General features: G+C 35.0%; 2 protein-coding genes across 2 annotated transcripts in view; one reads left to right on the forward strand and one right to left on the reverse strand.

Moving 5' to 3' along the window:
- Positions 1–22523, reverse strand: part of LOC128214475 (tetratricopeptide repeat protein 4-like) — a 33481-nt gene that overhangs the window by 10025 nt on the left and 933 nt on the right. The window contains exons 2-6 of the mRNA XM_052920964.1: positions 19219–19381; positions 18437–18545; positions 17877–18038; positions 8392–8469; positions 4850–4917 (exon numbers count right to left, since the gene is read on the reverse strand). Coding sequence (XP_052776924.1) covers positions 4850–4917; positions 8392–8469; positions 17877–18038; positions 18437–18545; positions 19219–19374 — 573 coding nt within the window. The 5' untranslated portion in view covers positions 19375–19381. The remainder of the gene's footprint in view (positions 1–4849; positions 4918–8391; positions 8470–17876; positions 18039–18436; positions 18546–19218; positions 19382–22523) is intronic.
- LOC128214474 (uncharacterized) lies at positions 11409–16118 on the forward strand. The gene is made up of 2 exons (XM_052920962.1): positions 11409–11637; positions 13130–16118. Exons 1-2 carry the CDS (start codon positions 11562–11564, stop codon positions 14641–14643), a joined length of 1590 nt encoding a protein of 529 aa, XP_052776922.1. The 5' UTR covers positions 11409–11561; the 3' UTR covers positions 14644–16118.

Consider the following 22523-nt stretch of genomic DNA (forward strand, 5'->3'; position numbering starts at 1 on the left):
TCTATCGGTCCTACTTCTATACCACTAACATATCCTCAAACCATGGTGTATCTATCAGCTCTACTTCTATACCACCAACATATCCTTAAACCACAGTGTATCTTGCAGCCCTACTTCTATATCACTAACATATCCTCAAACCACGGTGTATCTATCAGCCCTACTTGTGTATCACTAACATATCCTCAAACCACGGTGTATCTAGCAGCCCTACTTCTATATCATTAACATATCCTCAAACCACAGTGTATCTATCAGCCCTACTTCTATATCACTAACATATCCTCAAACCACAGTGTATCTATAAGCCCTACTTGTGTAGCACTAACATATCCTCAAACCACGGTGTATCTATCAGCCCTACTTCTATACCACTAACATATCCTCAAACCAGGGTGTATCTATTGGCCCTACTTCTTTACCACTAACATATCCTCAAACCATGGTGTATCTATTGGCCCTACTTCTATATCACTAAAATATCCAAAACCACGGTGTATCTATCAGCCCTACTTCTATAACACTAACATATCCTCAAACCACAGTGTATCTATCAGCCTTACTTGTGTAACACTAACATATCCTCAAACCACAGTGTATCTATCAGCCCTACTTCTATATCACTAACATATCCTCAAACCAGGGTGTATCTATTGGCTCTACTTCTATACCACTAACATATCCTCAAACCAGGGTGTATCTATCAGCCCTACTTTTATACCACTAACATATCCTCAAACCATGGTGTATCTATCAGCCCTACTTCTATACTACTAACATATCCTCAAACCACAGTGTATTTATCAGCCCTACTTCTATACCACTAACATATCCTCAAATCACGGTGTATCTATCAGCCCTACTTCTATACCACTAACATATCCTCAAACCATGGTGTATCTATCAGCCCTACTTCTATATCACTAACATATCCTCAAACCATGGTGTATCTATTGGCCATACTTCTATACCATTAAAATATCCTCAAACCACGGTGTATCTATCAGCCCTACTTCTATACCACTAACATATCCTCAAACCAGGGTGTATCTATTGGCCCTACTTCTATACCACTAAAATATCCTCAAATCATGGTGTATCTATCGGCCCTACTTCTATATCACTAACATATCCTCAAACCAGGGTGTATCTATCAGCCCTACTTCTATATCACTAACATATCCTCAAACCATGGTGTATCTATCAGCCCTACTTCTATATCACTAACATATCCTCAAACCAGGGTGTATCTATTGGCCCTACTTCTATATCACTAAAATATCCTCAAACCAGGGTGTATCTATCGGCCCTACTTCTATATCACTAACATATCCTCAAACCACGATGTATCTATCAGCCCTACTTCTATATCACTAACATATCCTCAAACCAGGGTGTATCTAGCAGCCCTACTTCTATACCACTAACATATCCTCTAACTATGGTGTATCTATCAGCCCTACTTCTATATCACTAACATACCCTCTAACCACAGTGTATCTATCAGCCCTACTTCTATATCACTAACATACTGGTATTCTCAAACCACGTTATATCAATCGGCCCTACTTCTATATCACTAACATATCCTCTAACCAGGGTGTATCTATCAGCCCTACTTCTATATCACTAACATATCCTCAAACCAGGGTGTATCTATCAGCCCTACTTCTATATCACTAACGTATCCTCAAACCAGGGTGTATCTATCAGCCCTACTTCTATATCACTAACGTATCCCCAAACCAGGGTGTATCTATCGGCCCTACTTCTATATCACTAACATATCCTCTAACCAGGGTGTATCTATAGGCCCTACTTCTATATCACTAACATGTCCTCTAACCAGGGTGTATCTATCAGCCCTACTTCTATACCACTAACATACCCTCTAACCACAGTGTATCTATCAGCCCTACTTCTATATCACTAACATACTGGTATTCTCAAACCACGTTATATCTATCAGCCCTACTTCTATACCACTAACATATCCTCAAACCATGGTGTATCTATCAGCCCTACTTCTTTATCACTAACATATCCTCTAACCACAGTGTATCTATCAGCCCTACTTCTATACCACTAACATATCCTCTAACCAGGGTGTATCTAGCAGCCCTACTTCTATATCACTAACATATCCTCTAACCATGGTGTATCTATCAGCCCTACTTCTATACCACTAACATACCCTCTAACCACAGTGTATCTATAAGCCCTACTTCTAAATCACTAACATATCCTCTAACCAGGGTGTATCTATCAGCCCTACTTCTATATCACTAACATACTGTTATTCTCAAACCACGTCATATCTATCGGCCCTACTTCTATACCACTAACATATCCTCAAACCATGGTGTATCTATCGGTCCTACTTCTATACCACTAACATATCCTCAAACCATGGTGTATCTATCAGCTCTACTTCTATACCACTAACATATCCTCAAACTATGGTGTATCTTTAAGCCCTACTTCTATACCACTAACATATCGTCAAACCATGGTGTATCTATCGACCCTACTTCTATACCACTAACATATCCTCAAACCAGGGTGTATCTATCAGCCCTACTTCTATACCACTAACATATCCTCAAACCATGGTGTATCTATCAGCCCTACTTCTATATCACTAACATACTGGTATTCTCAAACCATGTTATATCTATCGGCCCTACTTCTATATCACTAACATATCCTCTAACCAGGGTGTATCTATCAGCCCTTCTTCTATATCACTTACATATCCTCTAACCAGGGTGTATCTATCAGCCCTACTTCTATATCACTAACATACCCTCTAACCACGGTGTATCTATAAGCCCTACTTGTGTAACACTAACATATTCTCTAACCACGGTGTATCTATTGGCCCTACTTCTATACCACTAACATATCCTCTAACCAGGGTGTATCTATCAGCCCTACTTCTATATCACTAACATACTGGTATTCTCAAACCACGTTATATCTATCGGCCCTACTTCTATACCACTAACATATCCTCAAACCATGGTGTATCATCGGTCCTACTTCTATACCACTAACATATCCTCAAACCATGGTGTATCTATCAGCCCTACTTCTATACCACTAACATATCCTCAAACCATGGTGTATCTATCAGCCCTACTTCTATACTACTAACATATCCTCAAACCATGGTGTATCTATCGGCCCTACTTCTATACCACTTACATATCCTCTAACCACAGTGTATCTATCAGCCCTACTTCTATACCACTAACATGTCCTCAAACCAGGGTGTATCTATCAGCCCTACTTCTATACCACTAACATATCCTCTAACCATGGTGTATCTATCAGCCCTACTTCTATACCACTAACATATCCTCAAACCAGGGTATATCTATCAGCCCTTCTTCTATACCACTAACATATCCTCTAACCATGGTGTATCTATCAGCCCTACTTCTATACCACAAACATATCCTCTAACCAGGGTGTATCTATCAGCCCTACTTCTATACCACTAACATATACTCAAACCATGGTGTATCTATCAGCCCTACTTCTATACCACTAACATATCCTCTAACCAGGGTGTATCTATCAGCCCTAATTCTATATCACTAACATATCCTCAAACCAGGGTGTATCTAGCAGCACTACTTCTATACCACTAACATATCCTCTAACCATGGTGTATCTATCAGCCCTACTTCTATATCACTAACATACCCTCTAACCACAGTGTATCTATCAGCCCTACTTCTATATCACTAACATACTGGTATTCTCAAACCACGTTATATCTATCAGCCCTACTTCTATATCACTAACATATCCTCTAACCAGGGTGTATCTATCAGCCCTACTTCTATATCACTAACATGTCCTCAAACCAGGGTGTATCTATCAGCCCTACTTCTATACCACTAACATGTCCTCTAACCAGGGTGTATCTATCAGCCCTACTTCTATACCACTAACATACCCTCTAACCACAGTGTATCTATCAGCCCTACTTCTATATCACTAACATATCCTCTAACCAGGGTGTATCTATCAGCCCTACTTCTATATCACTAACATATCCTCAAACCAGGGTGAATCTAGCAGCCCTACTTCTATACCACTAACATATCCTCTAACCAGGGTGAATCTATTGGCCCTTCTTCTATATCACTAACATATCCTCTAACCACGGTGTATCCATCAGCCCTACTTCTATATCACTAACATACTGGTATTCTCAAACCATGGTATATCTATCTGCCCCACTTATAATATCTATCTGCCCCACTTATAATTCCTTCAAAGCATGTTATATATAACTTGAATCGGGAAATTTAATTTGTTGCCTGCTGGGAGCAGGAACTTTAAGAATGGATTTTTTTTTATAAATCTTAAATTTTGAGTAGGACTAAGGTAAATAGTGGATATATGTCACTTCAAACTTATAAAGCTAGAACAATATCAAAATTAAATGTAATAAATATTTACAGATGGTCATTCAAAAATTTGCGATAAAGTTTGGATAAGAAACGATTTAGTTAGAGAGCTTAGATAAATTTGGTCAAATTTTCAAGGGCAGGAACACATGAATGAAGAATGCTATGCAGTCAACAACAAATTGTGTACCTATGCAAAATAACATAATTAATTACTATTTTTATAAAATTTTATTTATACTCTAACAGCAGGACCGTGTTGAATAATTGGACAACTCATTCCTTTCTCATCGAAGTAAGACAATGTCAAAATCTAGACTGTAGGCAATGTAGTGCACAAAGCTTGACCTTGTTAAACAATATCCTAATCGTATCTTTTACTATATTTTGCAAGTTGACTTTCACCCCACTGTTTATAAGGATACATGTAGGGCAGCATCACACCAGGTTATGCAGTCTCCATACTTCTTCATCTCCAGGCAGCATAGTGCACCTACAAGACCATATCAGTTACAAATTATCTAATCATTTTCTTTCAAATACCAGTTGCAAACTGACAGAATTCAAAATTGCTACAGAAAATTGCAAACTAAAGGTGAATTTTCACCCGGTTAAAAAATAACTAAAACAGTTATTTCATGTATATACGATGAATCATGATTATTGATCATAAGCTCAAAATAATGGAACAAAAAAATACTACTCTGTTAATGTTCATTTCCCAATAAGCCTCCGCCTTTTTACTGATAGTACATAGACAAACTGATGTTCTTATTCGGCTGTAGCAGATATCGTTTATTTTTTATTGTACATATTGCTACTCAAGTCATGTATGTTACGCTGGTTTTGTAACAAGAGGCCCATAAGGGCCTAGTCTCTAGTGGCATGGCTCTTGTGGTCATTTTCAATCCAGAGCATGTAGGTATGTATGGGTAAGGGCAACATATAGTTCACGTTTTGTGTTTGGGTTACCTGAAAACGTTGCCTGTTCAACATCTGAGGACAGAAAGTGTTGTAAGCAGATTAGTTGCATGAACTATTTTAATATGTGCCAAGTTCAGGTCATCTGACAAAAAAAAAATGCTTTCAAAACTGTACCCATGGTCAAAATTTCATATCTGTAGCTTAAAAAAAAAAAAATGTTGGTCAAAAGGTCAAAGTCAAGGTCATCCGAGGACAACATTGATGCTCATTTGCAAAACTGTACACATGGTCCAAATATCATTGCTGTAGCTTTAAAAATAAAAATGGTCAAAATGGGTTGGGCCAGCTTTGGCTCCAGGGGCAGAATTTCAACTGTTTTGCTAGACAGTCATCATATGATGCTCTAAATATCAAAGGTATGAGCCTTGTGGTTTGAAACAAGAAGATTTTGAAAATATTATTTGAATAAGTCTCTAGGAAACTTGTGACCCCCAAGGCAGTGCCAGTTTTGACCCCAGGGGCATAGTCTGAACAACCATGGTAGCAGACCAATAAATTATGCCTTATTTAAAATAGCAAGTGTCTGCATAACTGGTTCAGACAAAAAGATTTCCAAACATTCCCAATTTAAGTATACCAAACCTGTGAACCCCGGGGGATGACCAGTAATGACCCTAGGGGCATAATTTGAACAAACATTCACAAGCAATCATTCTTAGATGGATGCGCGAACACACAAAAAGATTTTCAAACATTTCCCAAATCCCAAACCTGTGAACCCTGGGGTGTGGCCAGTAATGGCCCCACGGGCATAATTTGAACAAACATTCACAACAAATTTTGTTCAGATGAATGCCAGAACTACAGACACATTGGCCAATAGAGCTAAAAAAATGGCCCTTGGCCTTTCAACAAGAACAAGGCAGAGTAATTCACAAAATCAACTGCAGAACCAAAACAGCATGTTGTCTCACTTTCATCCTAGACTTGACTTTACATATAAACTTGAATAAAATAGACAAATTCGGTCATGAAGGCTTGTCTAAAAATAGGTTAGCTAAAAATAGCATTTCTTTAAATATTTCAAGGCCCATAATCTAAGCATGCATGGGCGGTTCTGGCTGGTTTTCGAAAGGAACCAAGCTCTGATGGATATCTAAATACTGTACAAGTTTTATCACTACAATCAAAACTAAAGACTGTATCGTGTTCACAAGCAATTGTTTACAGACGCACATACTACATACACATTACCATCGCATAAGCTCTTCTTGCTTTTGGCCAGTAGAGCTAAAAATTGGTAGCAAAATAGGTAATTTCACGTCTAATTTCTGTTCAATTAAATAGCAATACACAAACTACAAGACCTTTATGTATAGTGTAGTGTTGCTCATCAATTACACAAATTAATAATTATTAAGCAAAACTCTTCAAAAGGAAACAAAAAGTTAACTGGTTTACAAAGCATCAACATTTAATATCATGGTTAGTGGAGCTATCAGAGAACTAGCTTAAAAGTATTTGTGGGTCAGATTCAGAGCATAAAATAAATTGTTTACAGTGGCCTGTCCTGATTTTTTCAGTGGGTTGGTGGAATGGGAAATTTTAAAGACAGAGTGATGTAGCACTAGACAAAAGAACATCATACACTTATTTTTGGCTAAACCCAGAGGTCATAAACAATTGAAATGAGAGCATTTCAGTGATTTCGTTCAGCCACCATTAACTAATTTTAAGGATGTCCTTGATATTCATGTGGATTCATAATTGTGTTATGGGAGTTCGGGGGCATGCCCCTCCAAAAGTTTTGAAACCATGGTGCAATCTTATGCCTTCTGGGCGTTCTGAGGTGCTTTGTTTAGTACTGGAAAATTGTTAGGATCATGTAGTCAAGTACGCATACTGCAACTTTGGCTGATTTTTTTGACAGAATCATGTGGATTCAGCCACGTACTGGAGTATTTAAGCAGCAACGTATATTACTAATTTTACAACAGCATCATCTACCTGATATGTGCTGAAATTAAACAAGAAACAACGCAATGTGATGAAACCAAGTTTTCCGTTTGGGAAATCAGACATAACAAAATCATGGCAAAATAAGGTTTTGAGTGTCTTTAGAATTACCGGTACTTCCAGAAACTTTGATTATAACAAACCAAAAAGAAACACCAAAATACATATCTTCATAAGCTTGCTATATAACTTTAATTTATCTCTATATGTTATCTTTCTAACTGAAGTTGTTTAAATGAAAATGTTTAGAATTAATGCCTTGATTATCTTGACACCAGCAGTCCCACATGAAATCCCAATGTACAGCACCACATGAGAATGCTACACATCAAGGTTCATCACTAACTCAGGTTATTGAGCAAGACCTTTTTTATAAGAAATGCTTCAACTTTGATCCCAATGATCTCAAGTTCAATTATAATGTACATCTCCACAAGAACTTTATAAACATTAACTTTTCATCACTAAACATCATTCATAAGTAAAGTATTTGGCAGAAAATGTTTGCTATTTTTAGTAACAGTGACCTTCACTTCAGATACCTCAAATGAAATCCTAAGGTACTTGACTTCTCCCATAAGCTTGCTTTATACCAAGTTTTATCACTATGCATCACTCCTAAATAAAGAAAACAGTATCTGCGCGAAAACCATCTTCCCCTTTTTAGAAACAATTACCTTGACATTGAATACAACATACCTCGGTACTCCAAAGGCAATCATACTGGACTGAAGTTATTTAGTGGAAACAATTTTTTCTATTTTTAAATAACAGTGACCATGACAAACATGCCACAATTTAAAATGCACTCCCAAGATACGTCACCACATGAATTGCTACATAACAAGTCTAATCACTATATGTCATTTGTTACAAAAATTATTGAGTAAAACCACTAGTTTGACAATGGATACCAAGCCATAAGCCCCGAAAACAACCTGCCCGACGCCCGAGGAAAATAAACATTGAGATTCTGGTTAAAATAACCAAACACAACAACTAACAATTTAAATGGAGAATACAATACCTCTATGTATGGCCTTTAAGTGGTCTGGCTGGAATTTCCTGGCAAACACACAGTCATTGAATGCTGACCTGAAGTTTCCTAAAAAAGAATCATTGTTGGTTAGGACCAATACTCACAATCCCCTTTCATGCTGGAAAACAGGTTCTAGATAGGAACCAGATATTTCCTTTAAAGACATTTTTACATTGTTTGTTTGGAGATAACAGAATACTTTAATGTTTTGAAAGATTAAAGGCACTTGCTATCTACTAATGAGAAAAATTGACATACACTGTGACATAACATTGAGCATTCATTGATTGACACTTTCTAAAAAATTATACTCTCACTTACACAAGAAAGCAAGCCAAGGTGAAATTGTTCCCTATGACTGGGGCATGAAAAGATATCAATGTTGTTGTTTTTCATTTTTATGGTCTTAAACTTCAGGATAATTCTTGTATTGCAAGAAGTATACAGTCAGATCTACCGAAGGCAAAATGGGAGACAATTGGGCAATACCTGATAGCATGATAGCAATAAAGGCACATGAGGCTGCTGGCCATTATACCAGCACATTTTGTAGTGGACCATTCAACAATGAAAGCCAAGAACTTAAATGAAGATGTTGAGCGATAGTATGTTTGGCTTGCTATAAAGATATTTTCTGAATTCTGTCAATTTTTAGGTAAACATGATCATTAGGGCTGTATTGTATCCATAGATGTACTTTCCACATGTTTTTTTGCACTAAATGCACACAAGTTCAAATTATAATTGGTAGTTTTGCGTTTCGCCAGAAATTGAAAACCCCCGTATTACAGTATACCTACATTTTACGTGAAACCCTACTAATTTGATAAGATTTTGTTCATTTTTCTTTCACATGAGAGCATTTTGGACATATTATTATTGAAGTGCCAAAATGGATGAAAGGTTAAATTAGAACAGACTTGGTAAAGAAAGAGACATTGAATAGTAAGGCCAGAGTTTTTTTATCTTTAGATTTACGGGAGATTTTTCAAAAAGTTGGGTAAGGAGGAGGAAATAAAAATAAAAATAAAATGCATAAAATGTCCCAAAGGAGAAATAAATAAAAATAAAACGGATTTTTCTCCGATTTTTTTTATTTTTTAAATCTTCTTATATCATGAAGACAAAACACACCTTACTTGTGTCAGCTATTTCATAGACTGAAAAAATGGTGATAGATCACCATAAAGTTTCAAAAGCATAATTAAAAGATCCTTTTAATGACTGAAAATATTGACCTCAACACTGTGAGTTCAAGGGCTCATTGAAATTAATTGTATATATTTGTTCGAATGCATCTATGCATATGAGGTGCATATATTATCAACCCATGGATTTTATGAAACATGTCAGTGTAATAAAGAAGTTTAAATGGCCAATTCTAACCTTTTGCCCACAATATAAGCATATCCTTTCCATTGTGAAGTAATCAAACATTGAACACAGTTTCAGACACGGTATAATAAGGAGGTCAAATGTGTTTTTCTGTCTTTAACGAAATAGCACCGTGACAATTTACCGTGATGTGGTTTTTATATAGAAAATATAACCAAAAAAAGTAGAAGCCCTGATGGAAATTCCTCTTCACTTCAAAGTTTGACAGGGTTTACGGATACACAGACAGTCAAAATCTACATTTATGTACTTCACCAAAGAAAATTCGGGAGCATTAAGATAAATTTTACAAGTGTTATATGTTTCAAAAAACCAGGTCTAAGAACTGATTTTAGAATCAGTCCTGAAAAATATCCTTCTAATTCCAGCTATGATCGTAAGTTATACAGTGAGACAGTTTTTAACACTGTATACTGCCACCTCTGTAAATAATATACTAGAGTATGTACGTAACAAGGCAATTGAAAAAGTGAATAAAGGGTTTATATTTCGTGGGATCTTGAATTCGTGGATCACCCAACCCACGAAAACCACGAACATTAATGCCCCACGAACATTAATGATTTCACAGTATGCCCGTTGGCAATAAGCAACAGATAAGTTTGACTTCTTGCACTGACTGCCAGATATCTTATGTTCAGATTTTTTCTCTTTTATCGGAAACACACACTATGTTATTATTACATCATTTTCAGTATTCTATAACGATTTAAATACTAAATCATTATTAAACTAATTAACAACTACGAATATCACGATACCTTGTGTTTTTCTCTTCAAATATGTGATTGTGAAGCAGTGTGTTCAATGCTCCCCAGAGTCAAATTCAGACAAAAATATCCATTTTGACTATGATGAACACGATATCATTTTGCAGTTTGTGTTTGTCAGAAGCTATACATTTTTGCGCTGTAATCCAATTCATCCTTGTTAATATACGACGTGCGCCAACGACTTTTAATAGACAATACAACCCACGAATTTCTGTCTCCTTATTTTGACCGGAAGTTTCGCAATCATTCCACGAAACGCGAACAACATACTGAATCTACAAAAAAATCACAATAAACACGCTCTAAGTTCACCACGGTTTTATTTAAATAATGAAACATAAACATCGGAACGTTTTTGTAGTAAAACATTTCTATATAGCTGCAGAAATTGTGAGAAATAAGGGGTATGACAAAAAGTACTTTCACTTTTGACAGGACGTTGTTATGGTAACGGGTACCTGTTCTGTTTCCCCGCGTATTTCCGACTGGTTTACGTGGTTTGTGCAGTAAAAAGACCGATAATGAATGACAATTAGTACACCAGTTGGTTCTGAGATATGGGTTATAGAACACTAATTTTATTTTTTTCTTAACCTTGGAGCAACGTTCGTCGGAAAAAATAAAAATAAAACTACGAAAATTAATTTTATTTTTATTTGGGTTTTGCCATATTTAGGTACGGCGCTCCCGTAAATCTAAAGATATAAAAACTCTGGCCTAAGTGATACACAGCTTATTTTTTAAACCCTTAGGCTCTGCAGTTTAAGGGGAGTAACTGTAGTTTGCAGGCTTTTCACTCTTTGGGGACTTGCCTTTCTTCACAGGAAGTGACGTACCAGTACAGTATTGCACAATAGACTGTAGACTGAAAACAATCGCCATTTTAAGTAAAGTGAAGAAACACAAAGCCAGTACAGTACAGATTATCATAAAAACATTTGAAATGAGACTAAAATTAAAGTTTACTGATAAAATTCATTTTTAGTTACAATGGCAGAACCTGGAGCAGACCTTGAAAGATGCATTAAACATCTAGCAGTAAAAGAAAGCCCTGAATCTGAAGAAGGTGGGTGCTTCAATACTGAAAAAACTATTAACTAATATTGTGGTGGAAATGAAAGTTTTGCAATCCTGTTTTACATGTATAGCTTCCATTTATTGTATGAATCCAATATTCTTGTTAATTAGAAAAAAAACAACACCAATTTAGCCTGGATCATGTGAGGCAGCACATTTCTGGTTGCTTTCGAAATTACCCTTTATTGGATTAGTTGAAAGTAAATGTTATGAATATTTGCAGCAAAACAAATGATTGATATAAGAAAATTGCTGAGCAATTACTTTAAAAATTTAGTCTAAGTTTATCTCCCACTGATATTTGAAGTGTAATTTCTTTTCGGTCATTTAATTAATTGCAAAATTGGGTTAAACTTTGAAGGACTAAACAAACTTTCCAAAAGGGAAAATTTCCCCATTTTTTTTCGAAAGATTGAAGACAAGAATCGAATAGAAAATGGCCAAGAGCCCAAATACACTACACTATACAAACAGCAATGACATGTGCTAGTGACGAAACAATTAACGAGTATAATTGTTATATTGTCACGGACAATGTTGGTGCTGTACGCATCATTTTGCAACTGATGTGCGATTATTATGTATGTGTGTAGCCCCAACCCTGGCAGACATGTTTTTTATGTATCAGGTTTATGGAAATTTATTTGATATACTGTTTCCAAAAATCATGACTATAGTATGACAATTACTGATTACAGTTTGAACCATTTAAATGGTCATGATGATACTATATAAAAAGAATGTATTTCCAAAGAAAAATATTATGAACTTCCATTTGATTATTATCCAATGGTAGATCATAATACTTAGTCCGATTCGATAATCAATAGCAAATTGAGTCCGATTTTCAAACACTACCATTAGCCTTTGTGATAACTGTTTCTATATATATTTTAAGAAAGATTTTTTTGAAACCAGGGAGGGAATTGAACTTACTATTTTCTAAAGATATCATGAAAAGAACACAAGACATTGTTGATGGTCAATTCAAGTAGTCAGAGATTGTTTGCTTTTGGATGTATTTTTTTTCCAACTACAATCTGATAAAATCTTCTTAACAAATATTTTCTCATCTCCTGAACAAATCCACAAATGTACAATTGCAAAATATTATTTGTCCCTAACAAAAAGCAATAGTTCAAATGTCGCAATATAGAGGGGATAAAATGTGACAAAACACTTTGAACATTATATTTTCGAAAATCAGACAAACAAATTAAAGTACATCTGCGAAAAAAGGTCTTCAGTCTGTGGGACTTGAACCTATAATTATCAAATGCCTCTTAATTCTGAACAGATAGCTTCCTTAATCTGTTATAAGCCTCCCCTGTTTGCCCCACATTTCTCCATGGAGTTGGAGATGGAGTTAAGACAAGAAATCTTGCACTTGCAGTTTGCCTGGCAAAGTGGTCTTCACATCAATTCTGGTCTAGCAACATCTCGAACATTGTGTGTTTCAATGACTTTCTCATACATTGCAGATGGAAAAAAAGAAGTAGAGGAGGAATCTACTGGCGCAGCTTCATCTGTACAAACTTTGCGATCAAACAAAACTAATCCAGAAGAGTATGGTGTCCAAAATCCCAATACAGCCTCTCTACCAACACCAACTGAAACCCATTTAACTGATCCCCAGCCTGAACATAATGTCATACAAAGAAGAATAAAGTATAAGCCTAAAAGAAAAAATCGTGTGGAATGGCAGGATAGACCATCCACATCAAATGAAACACAGTTGTATATTGGGAAGTATGATGATGGTTACACAGAGCCTTGTTTTGTGGTTGTTAAAGAAGCTAAAAACTGTAATGAAATCAAAATGATAGAAGTGATCGAACAGAATAACAATAATCCTATTGTAGCAAAACTGAAGCACCATGAAAAACATGGGGATATCTTTGTATTGGCCTTTGAAAGATGCGAATTCTACAATATCATTGACCACATCAGTACAATGTACATTGATGACAGGGCATATACCCTTATTGAAAATATCATAAGGAAGGTGAAAAAACTTCATGAAATGGAAAAACCAGTAACTCACGGAGATATCAGATGCGAACACATGTGGATATCTGTGAAGGGTGATGATGTGCAAGTTATGTTGGCAGGCCTGGAAAAAGCCTCTACTAAACTGAGTGACTCCAACCCATTTGAGGATGACATAGTTAGCATTGAAAAGATTTGCTACATCATCATTGCAGTCTCATACCGTATTTTGGTCACAAATGGAGGTTCCCTAAATCTGAAGCATGAAAATGTGGATCTTGGAACCATAAGAAATATACTAGATGGTAAACGCATGACAGCAGCCTACCATTGCTTGACTGATCTTCTTAAAGCTATGGTTGATGACCCTGCAATGAGTCTTAAAAAAATTGAAAATCACCCCTTTTTCTGGGATGCCCATAGATGCCTTTCTTTCATGAGAGATGCATTTGGTAAACAACAAGTACACCATCCTGCCTTCACGAGGCTTGACAGAGTTGAAGTTGCAACTGTAATTGATGTAGATAACTGGTACACAGAGGTTTCTGAAATTTCTACTAAAAGTAACTTTTTAGCTCGTGGTGACTACAATGGAGAGAGTATGGTTGATTTGATCAGGTATATCAGGAATGTTGACTGCCATTTTTCACAAGATAAGAACGGCCGTAATGTGAGTTTTTTTGGGCAGTACCCACAGGGGCTTGTCAAATACTTTAACGAGAAATTTCCAAAGCTGTTTATCTTCTTGTATAGATTTACAGAACCATTCACACCCAGACCGTCAGAACAACAAAGAACACCACAAGTGATTAATGCTATAGAACACCAAAGACCAGTGAGCAGAAACATGGCAGCACCAAGCCGTGCCCTGGACAAAAGATTTGTGCAAACAAGGTCTGGAGCACCAAATCCTGGCAACAGGTCCAGGCAGGCAAATCAGCCACAGCGACGTTACTGTGGATTCTGCAACAGGAACACTCACAACACTGAAGATTGCAAAAAATAATATTGCTAATAAAATAAAACAACAGTACCATTGTTAATGATTTACTTGCTGAATTTTAACTAGTGGTTGATACATATATTATTCTTCAGCAGTAGCTTTTATTAGACTGTCATTCATTTTTTTTTCCTTCACTTTTTCAAGGGACCAAACAGAAGAATCAAGATAAATTCTTGGAACATATTGTTAGTCTATAATATATATTTGCATTTATAACTAGCTTATCATGTGTAAAAAGTTTAATTTAATAATTTATTATATATGCTATCTGGTGGTTTATAGAGATTGATCAGTAAAATCAAAACTTGATAGTTGACAAACAGTTTGATATGTTACACTATAAAGCTTGTTCTTGTTCTGGATGTCCTAATCAAACATCAGCCAGCCAAAAGCTTGGACAAAATATCAACAAATGATGTTAATTTTGAAAGGATTTGGCAAGCTTTTTAAATATACAACTGAAACTAAATGTCCTTTTCATACTTTGTAGGCATATTCTGAAATTATAACTGTTCGATTCAGTGTAAGGCTGCCATAAAATTTACATTGGAACACCAAAAGTTTATTATTTGCTCATGGCTATGACAATCAATAGACAGCTGTTCCAATTTTACACTAAAACAACTAATTATCCTATATTTCTTATACAAGTTATTTTTTTAACTGATATGTTGTATTATATTAATTTTGTGTGTTTTTATTTTATTATTATAAAATGTTTAAGATGCTATACATATAGTTTAAACAACCTTCTTAACCTTGATATTGTGTATATTTGGAAATCATTGATAAGTTTCTGACAAACCTGCTTTTGTCTTTTATAACCTTGTGTGAAGTATACAACATACAATGCATAAAAAATACATAATTTTGTACTCAAATATATAACTACAGTCATTATGTACAATTAAAGCTGCACTTTCTCAGAGTGAACATTTTGATGTTTTTTTATTTTTTGCCTTGGAACGAGCCAATTTTTGCGAAAATGCATGGAAACCAGTTAAATAAGAGTGCAGAAAATAAATTAGATTGAAGAGTTTTATATTTAAGTTCATAAATTGATGTTTTATGCATTTTCTTAAAACGTAAGTAACGGTTTACGGTTTAAGCCATAAAACATTAATTTTTGAAAGGAAATATGACAATCTGCGATCTGATCTTTTGTCAGCAATCTTTTATCATTGGTTTGCAGATATTTAAGCAAAAATTTGCTCTTTCCAAGACAAAAAGTAAAAAATGTGTAAAAACTATATATCTGTGAGAATGCAGCTTTAATATTTAAATGTGTTTTAATTACAATTTACATGTTAAACTGTTGAAGCAAGACTACAATACATATTTTTTTTTAAATATAGCACTGATCATGACTTGAAAAAAGTATAACTACAAATATAATTATGTGTATTCTTTATATATAGTTAGTATACTAACTTATGAAACTGTATCATTTCTTTATAATAAAATTCATATTAGACATGTTTCTGAATTATGTATTCTGTATTACAAATTTAATATATGAAAGAGGGCCAACTGTCAAAATATGCCTGTCCTATTTTTAGGACACCAATGTTGATGATAATTGGTTTTATGTTACGGTAGCCAAATTTAGAGAGAGGACACCATTGCCAATTCTAGGATCAAACTCTGGAGTGAATAAGACAACATGGCTGGTTATCAACCTGACCAAGATATTCTGCACATACACAGGCTGACCAAATTTGGTGATGATTGGATAAAGGCTTCTTAAGATATTGATCAGCCAAGACTGATCATACGTAATGTCTATTATTAAAGGTTGATAATTCTCCAGAAATATGGCTAGTTAACAAACTTGTCCAATATATTATGTCCATACACATGCTGACCAAATTTGGTGATTATTGGACAAAAGTTTCTATTAAAAGTCATTGATCAAACAAGACCACTTTTAGGTAATTTGTATTATTAAAGGGTGATATCTCTTAAGTGACTCATCTGATAAGGCTACCGGTAGTTATCAAATTTGTCTGAGATAATATACCCGTTCACAATCCGACAAAATTAATGATGATTGGGCAAAGGCTTCTAAAAAAATTGATCAAACAACATACTGGATGCCACCCGTACACTTCACATGCTGTTTTTGAATAGACTTATAAAAACTTGAATGTTAATGGCATATAGATATAGAATATATGTCGAAGTATGTTTCTATTTATGAGATTGTCATGTATACTGAGAAAATTGAAATTTTGCATGAGTTGCACCAAATATGAAAATTCTTACTTGACAAGACAATACATTGACTCTTTCATTAAAATAGAATTCTGCGAACTGAACATATCACCTGCTTCGAGCATTCTTTTCTTGTATATAAAATGCTGAAACAATAATTTCAATCATGGGTAGCATAGACTGTTTCACTGATGAACTTTATCGAGTTAGTTAATATGTGATAGAATATCCTGTAAAGAGATAGTGAAATTTACAAAATTGAAATGCCATAACACCAGAATTAACTTTCATACAAATTGTAACCAAGTTTGATTAAGATTGGGTAAGGAATGCTTTAATTAGAGGGTGTACATGAACATGTGAAGTCATGAACAACAACGCACACATGGTCCCTATATGTCTGCCATGCTTACTTGTATTTAGTAGACTTGTCTGGTCAAAAACAGTATTCCACATGTAAACCTATTTAACCTTTCAACTTTTACATCATATATTTCAATGGTAAAGTCCTGTCAAAAATCTCTAATATAGACCATGTTTTGACAATCTTTGGACTTAGAGAAGGGGCCAACCTTTTTATGCTTGAAAATGGAAAGCAAGATCTTCATGACAAAAACCGTTTGCATGTTTCATTGATAAAACTTAAGTTTTTCATATAAATTCATTTGAAGAAAATTTAACACTTTTTTATGGAACATTATTGCGATATGTTTTAATCAAATGCTACAAAAGTGATCGGTAATGGTACATAAGTAGCATGCTCTAAATATTTCTAAAAACACTAAAAGCCAAAAGTATACATGTCAAAACCTCTCCAATCATCATCAGATTGCTTCAACAATGTATGGAAAATCTGAACAATCCATTCAATTTAATGTTAGTTTACTTTTGCCGATGAGCAAATATATTCAATTACTAGAATTTGATTATATTTAAAGGTCATGTACATTAATCAACAAAGTTCAATTGCAATACTGAATGCCCCCTGTATATATATTCAAACAACTTGAGAATTGATGTACCTATATGGAACTGTGCGGCTGCTCTATTTGTATAGAGAACGGCATTAAGGAGTCGATCTGGACATTTACACTTGATCCCTTCTGTGTAGTTATCTGCTGCGACATGGTACTTCTTCTTCTTGAATTCATGGTTACCATCATCCTTGTAAGCCTCTGCCTTTGCTGTGGTATCAAAAGATAAGAATTTGGAATGTTCATCCAAAAGGCTTACTTTGATGACTGAGATTGCAAGACAACTTGACTGTGGAATATAATTGACATATTTTACTCTAATTTAAAATAACACTATGTAAAATACATCAGAGAGATGTCAGTTACACTCTTACACTTTTGATTTGAATACTAGTACCATACAGTAACATAAAACTTAATATCATATAAGGTACAATTAAAACAAGACTACTGCAAGTGAATTCCAAAATGCATCTGCTTTCCTAATATTCAGCAGAGCATTATCAATCTTGACACATACCCTACCACTGTCTTAGCAGTGGGAATAGTTCCCGAAAGGTATTAAAAGAAAATAGTGTTGATTGGAACTTTCTGCTGGATATACAGACCAGTAGGATCTTCAGCCTCATATTTCAGCCTCATTAGTCCCTCCATATCGTCAGAGAGGGGAACAGCTGGATCCCACTCCTTCATGAAGGCTGGGTGACTGCCTAGGCTCTGAAATATTTGGTATGTTTTAAGTAAACACCAGTGCGGACGATAATAATGACATGAGCCATGAGGCTGCCTTGGAACACCACAGCACATCCAATAAAATCTACAGGGACAAGTCCAGTAGTCATCACACACAATTCAGGGACCATAGTTCCAGAGGCTGTAAAAATGGTTATGAAACAACATAATATCCCAGTCTAGGATTCCTAGATATGGTGACAGTACACAAAGATTTGTAAATAATTGGATCATAGGCCCAATCTCACAAAATACTCAAGTAAAATATTTATCTCAATCTCAACTCATTTTACCACATAAAAGCATATTATGAAGAAAAAGTGTTTACTCTATTTATAAGCTTTTATCTCATAGAATGTCATAAAAACCTTTTGTCAATATTTCAAAGAAACTAATCCTAGAGCAAATATATACTTTGAGTAATTGTTAAAAACAATGAGTTGTATACAATGACATTTTTTTGCTGGAGAATATTTTTGGCAAAGGTTTTTAATGAACATATTCTTTGAGAAAATGGGCGTTTAAAAAGTGTAAAAGTAACAATTCCTAACAACTTTTGTTGTTTTGTGGTAAAATGAGTTGAGATTGTGATTTGATAGGTATTTTTTTGTGATATTTGGGCATCTTTAAGATAAAAGGAAAACAAATTTAAATGCACCTCCAGTTGTTCTTCAAATGTCTTATTTTCTATTTCAGCAGGCCTCTCCATTTTATCCAATGCATCAATCAGAGCATCTATGTTATCATCTGACTTTGTCTCACCACTGGATGCCGATTTGCTGCCACCAACAGCTTCTGCATTGGACTCTGACATTTTTTGGCTGAAACAAATTTCAAATTTAAAGTGCTAAACATGATGTAAATTATATACAATGTAAATATTGCAATCTCCAAGAAGAGTCCCCAGGGTAAATGTCATAATTGTATAGCATTTCTAAATTTAAGCATTGGTGAGTTTTTGAATAATGGATTTATGAGGTACAAAATGATTAAGGCTTAAAAAATAGGTATGTTTCAGGCTACCTGACAGACCATGTTTTTTACCATCAACCTGACTTTTTCTTCAGACTTTTAAAAAATTGTGATATTAGATAAAAAATGTTCCAAATGGATTAGGATTCTATATCAATATTAATCTGACTTCAAACGAGAATTAGTATAAAATTCCAAGGTATTATCTGCCATGCAAAATCAGACAGACCTTCAAAATAGGCCTAATCTTACAAACTTTGCCCAAAAGAAATCATTTTGTACAAGAAGCAAGCTTGAAAAGCACATGTCATGTGGATGAAAAATTGTCACAATCCATAATACTCTATAATGTTGTCCGAACACTACACTTTCTGAGTCTTATACAGATTTGTTACTCAATGTGTAAGTTTATAGCTTTCTTAGAATACCAAGCCCATTTTTAAATAATAGACCCCCAAAAAAACTTTTTCTTAGGAATACAAACCCGGAGAAGCACAACTAGACACTATACAATAAGGTTGTGGCACAGTACCCGAAGACTATCCTTTATGGCGTAATACAGCTTTGTTACTCTTTCTGCTATTTGATGATTTGTAAGAATGTAAGCCCCTACCCACACACGTCCCTAACAAAAATTAATACCAAGCCACATTTCTTGATTTTTTGCCCCTAAATAAACACTTTTTCAGGGAATACAGCTGGAAACTTATTTTGGAGCTATGAAGTAGTCACTATGATTTCTTTTGCTTAAAAGTATCTGGAAAGTTGCTGAAATAAATTGAGGTGAGGATTTAGAAGACCTCCCCTATCATGTTTCAAAGGGCCAACACAAAGGTAGCCTAGTTTAAAATAATAGATGTGTTATACTAGATTCTTCCAATCCCTAACGTCTAAACGGGTTTGTGCAAAAACCGGGTGGGTTTGGAAAATATTGAAATTGTATTAAGTGAAGTACTGTAACTTTATGTTTTAAATGGATAATAAAGGTTTATGTTCATATTTTACCATGAAAGTGCAAGGATATTGTGCACAAAACAAGTATTAAATGCATTAAAAGATATGATTTACCTTTCCAATAAAACTAAACTTGACTGACACAGACAACAATTATGCCAAACGGAACAACTCGACCCAATCGTAATTAACTCAGCCGCTTCGTGATAGACTTCGTAAATATAATTGTAACAACTCGGCCATGGCCGAAGTGTTCTGATTGTTGTAAAACTGTGAACTGTATCCCTTGCAGGTGCCCTTCATGTATATATTGTTATGTTTTGACAGAATGAAATGAAGAAAAACCCATCAAACTCCTAATTATTGGTTGGATATTTATTTTTTGTGGATGGAACCAACATAAAATAACATTATCTGGTAATATTTCTTGCTTTTATGATATTTTATAGACGCAATATGCTTTAACCCGGAATCCTGATCGGAATAACTACCCACTTTTGGTACAAAACAATTTGTACGTGAAGGATTTGCCATATCAAAAATCGTAAAAAAAATCTGTCAACGTACAATTATTTGGACTAAAAGGTAGCCATGTAGCCAGACACTAATTACACATTTTTAGCAGGCTCATAATATTCCATTAGCAAGCTTAAAATGTTCTCTCTTAAAGACTTTATACAATTATTTGAAAAGGTGTATTCACATTGATAGGTAGTTGATACTTATGAAATGTTGCTGATCAGATGATCTTAAACACACGTCCCTTTAAGGCCCACTCCATCTACACCTGAAGCCTTAGATGTCCCCAATAAGTTGAATGTACATCTTTTTCTCAACTACCTTATTATTTCATGCATAGGACGCACTTTTTTACCCCCCATTATCGTCTTAAAAATTGCCTGCGTCCTTTCTATGCTATTAGAATTTCATCTGTTTTTTTCCAAGTCCATTTCAGGTCGAAAATATCGGACCGGGGAAGAACGCGGTAATAGTAAGTATCTGTACTGCGTCACCGAAGTGAACAACTGACATAGGTAAAATCATGCAAGTTAACACACGCAGAAATATATTGAATGTTTACTTTAAAATGATTTATTGAGAAATAAATTGAAAACAAAGACGAGTGCTTACTTTTTTACAAAAGGGACGCTACTCATAAAAAGTCGATGTGAGTCAGCACTTTAACTGGATTGAGTTATAACGGCAACGGAAAATCGGAAAAGGAGGTATTTATCAATTAATCGTTGTTCATGATTTTAATGTTTCGATATTTTACAAAACATTTTGTTGTATGTTACTGTTTAAAAAAAATAATAAAGGAATGTGCATAACGCAAAGTAGCATTATTGTCACTATCAAATCTTTTCAAATGTGCGAAGGTGTGAAAAACACCCGCTGTCTGTCATTAGAAAAACATTAATAGAACAAACTATTGCGATGGTAATACCGTATTGTTGTTTGTTCGCACTTTACCCGAGGTGCCTTCTGCTGGCAAGGCTAATTACCGACACGCAATAATTATGCTGACATGCTTTAATCCGCGCAGCGACAAGCCTTATCAAAACAATCATTAGTTTTGACAATACAGTTTTGCAACGGTTGCAACGGTTGACTGTCATTCAGAAGGCATGTCGGGAGGTGCAATGGTTGCAACGGTTGACTGTTAGTCAGAACTAGTCAATTACAGCATTTGTATAAGTCTTATATTATGCGTGAATGTTCTCAAAATGTCAAGACATATATCATTGTTGTGTACGTTTAATTACCGAAATACGACGATAATTATCGAAATACACAAGACACTTATCGAAATATGCCTTTTATACAATTTTTGTTTGTTTTTTTAATTCGATATATGTTATAAATACTTTACCAACCTCAATTTTTCGGCTCCGATTTTGACATTTTTCCGCTGCGTCCTATCTTATATATTAAGGGGTTTTACCCGTTTTCTCAACGATTTTTTTGCCTGCGTCCTATCTATGCTAGCGTCCTATACATGATATAATACGGTAGTGTAATGAATGACCAAAATTA

The sequence above is a fragment of the Mya arenaria genome, chromosome 13 (assembly GCF_026914265.1).
Source record: "Mya arenaria isolate MELC-2E11 chromosome 13, ASM2691426v1".
Lineage (NCBI taxonomy): Eukaryota > Metazoa > Mollusca > Bivalvia > Myida > Myidae > Mya > Mya arenaria.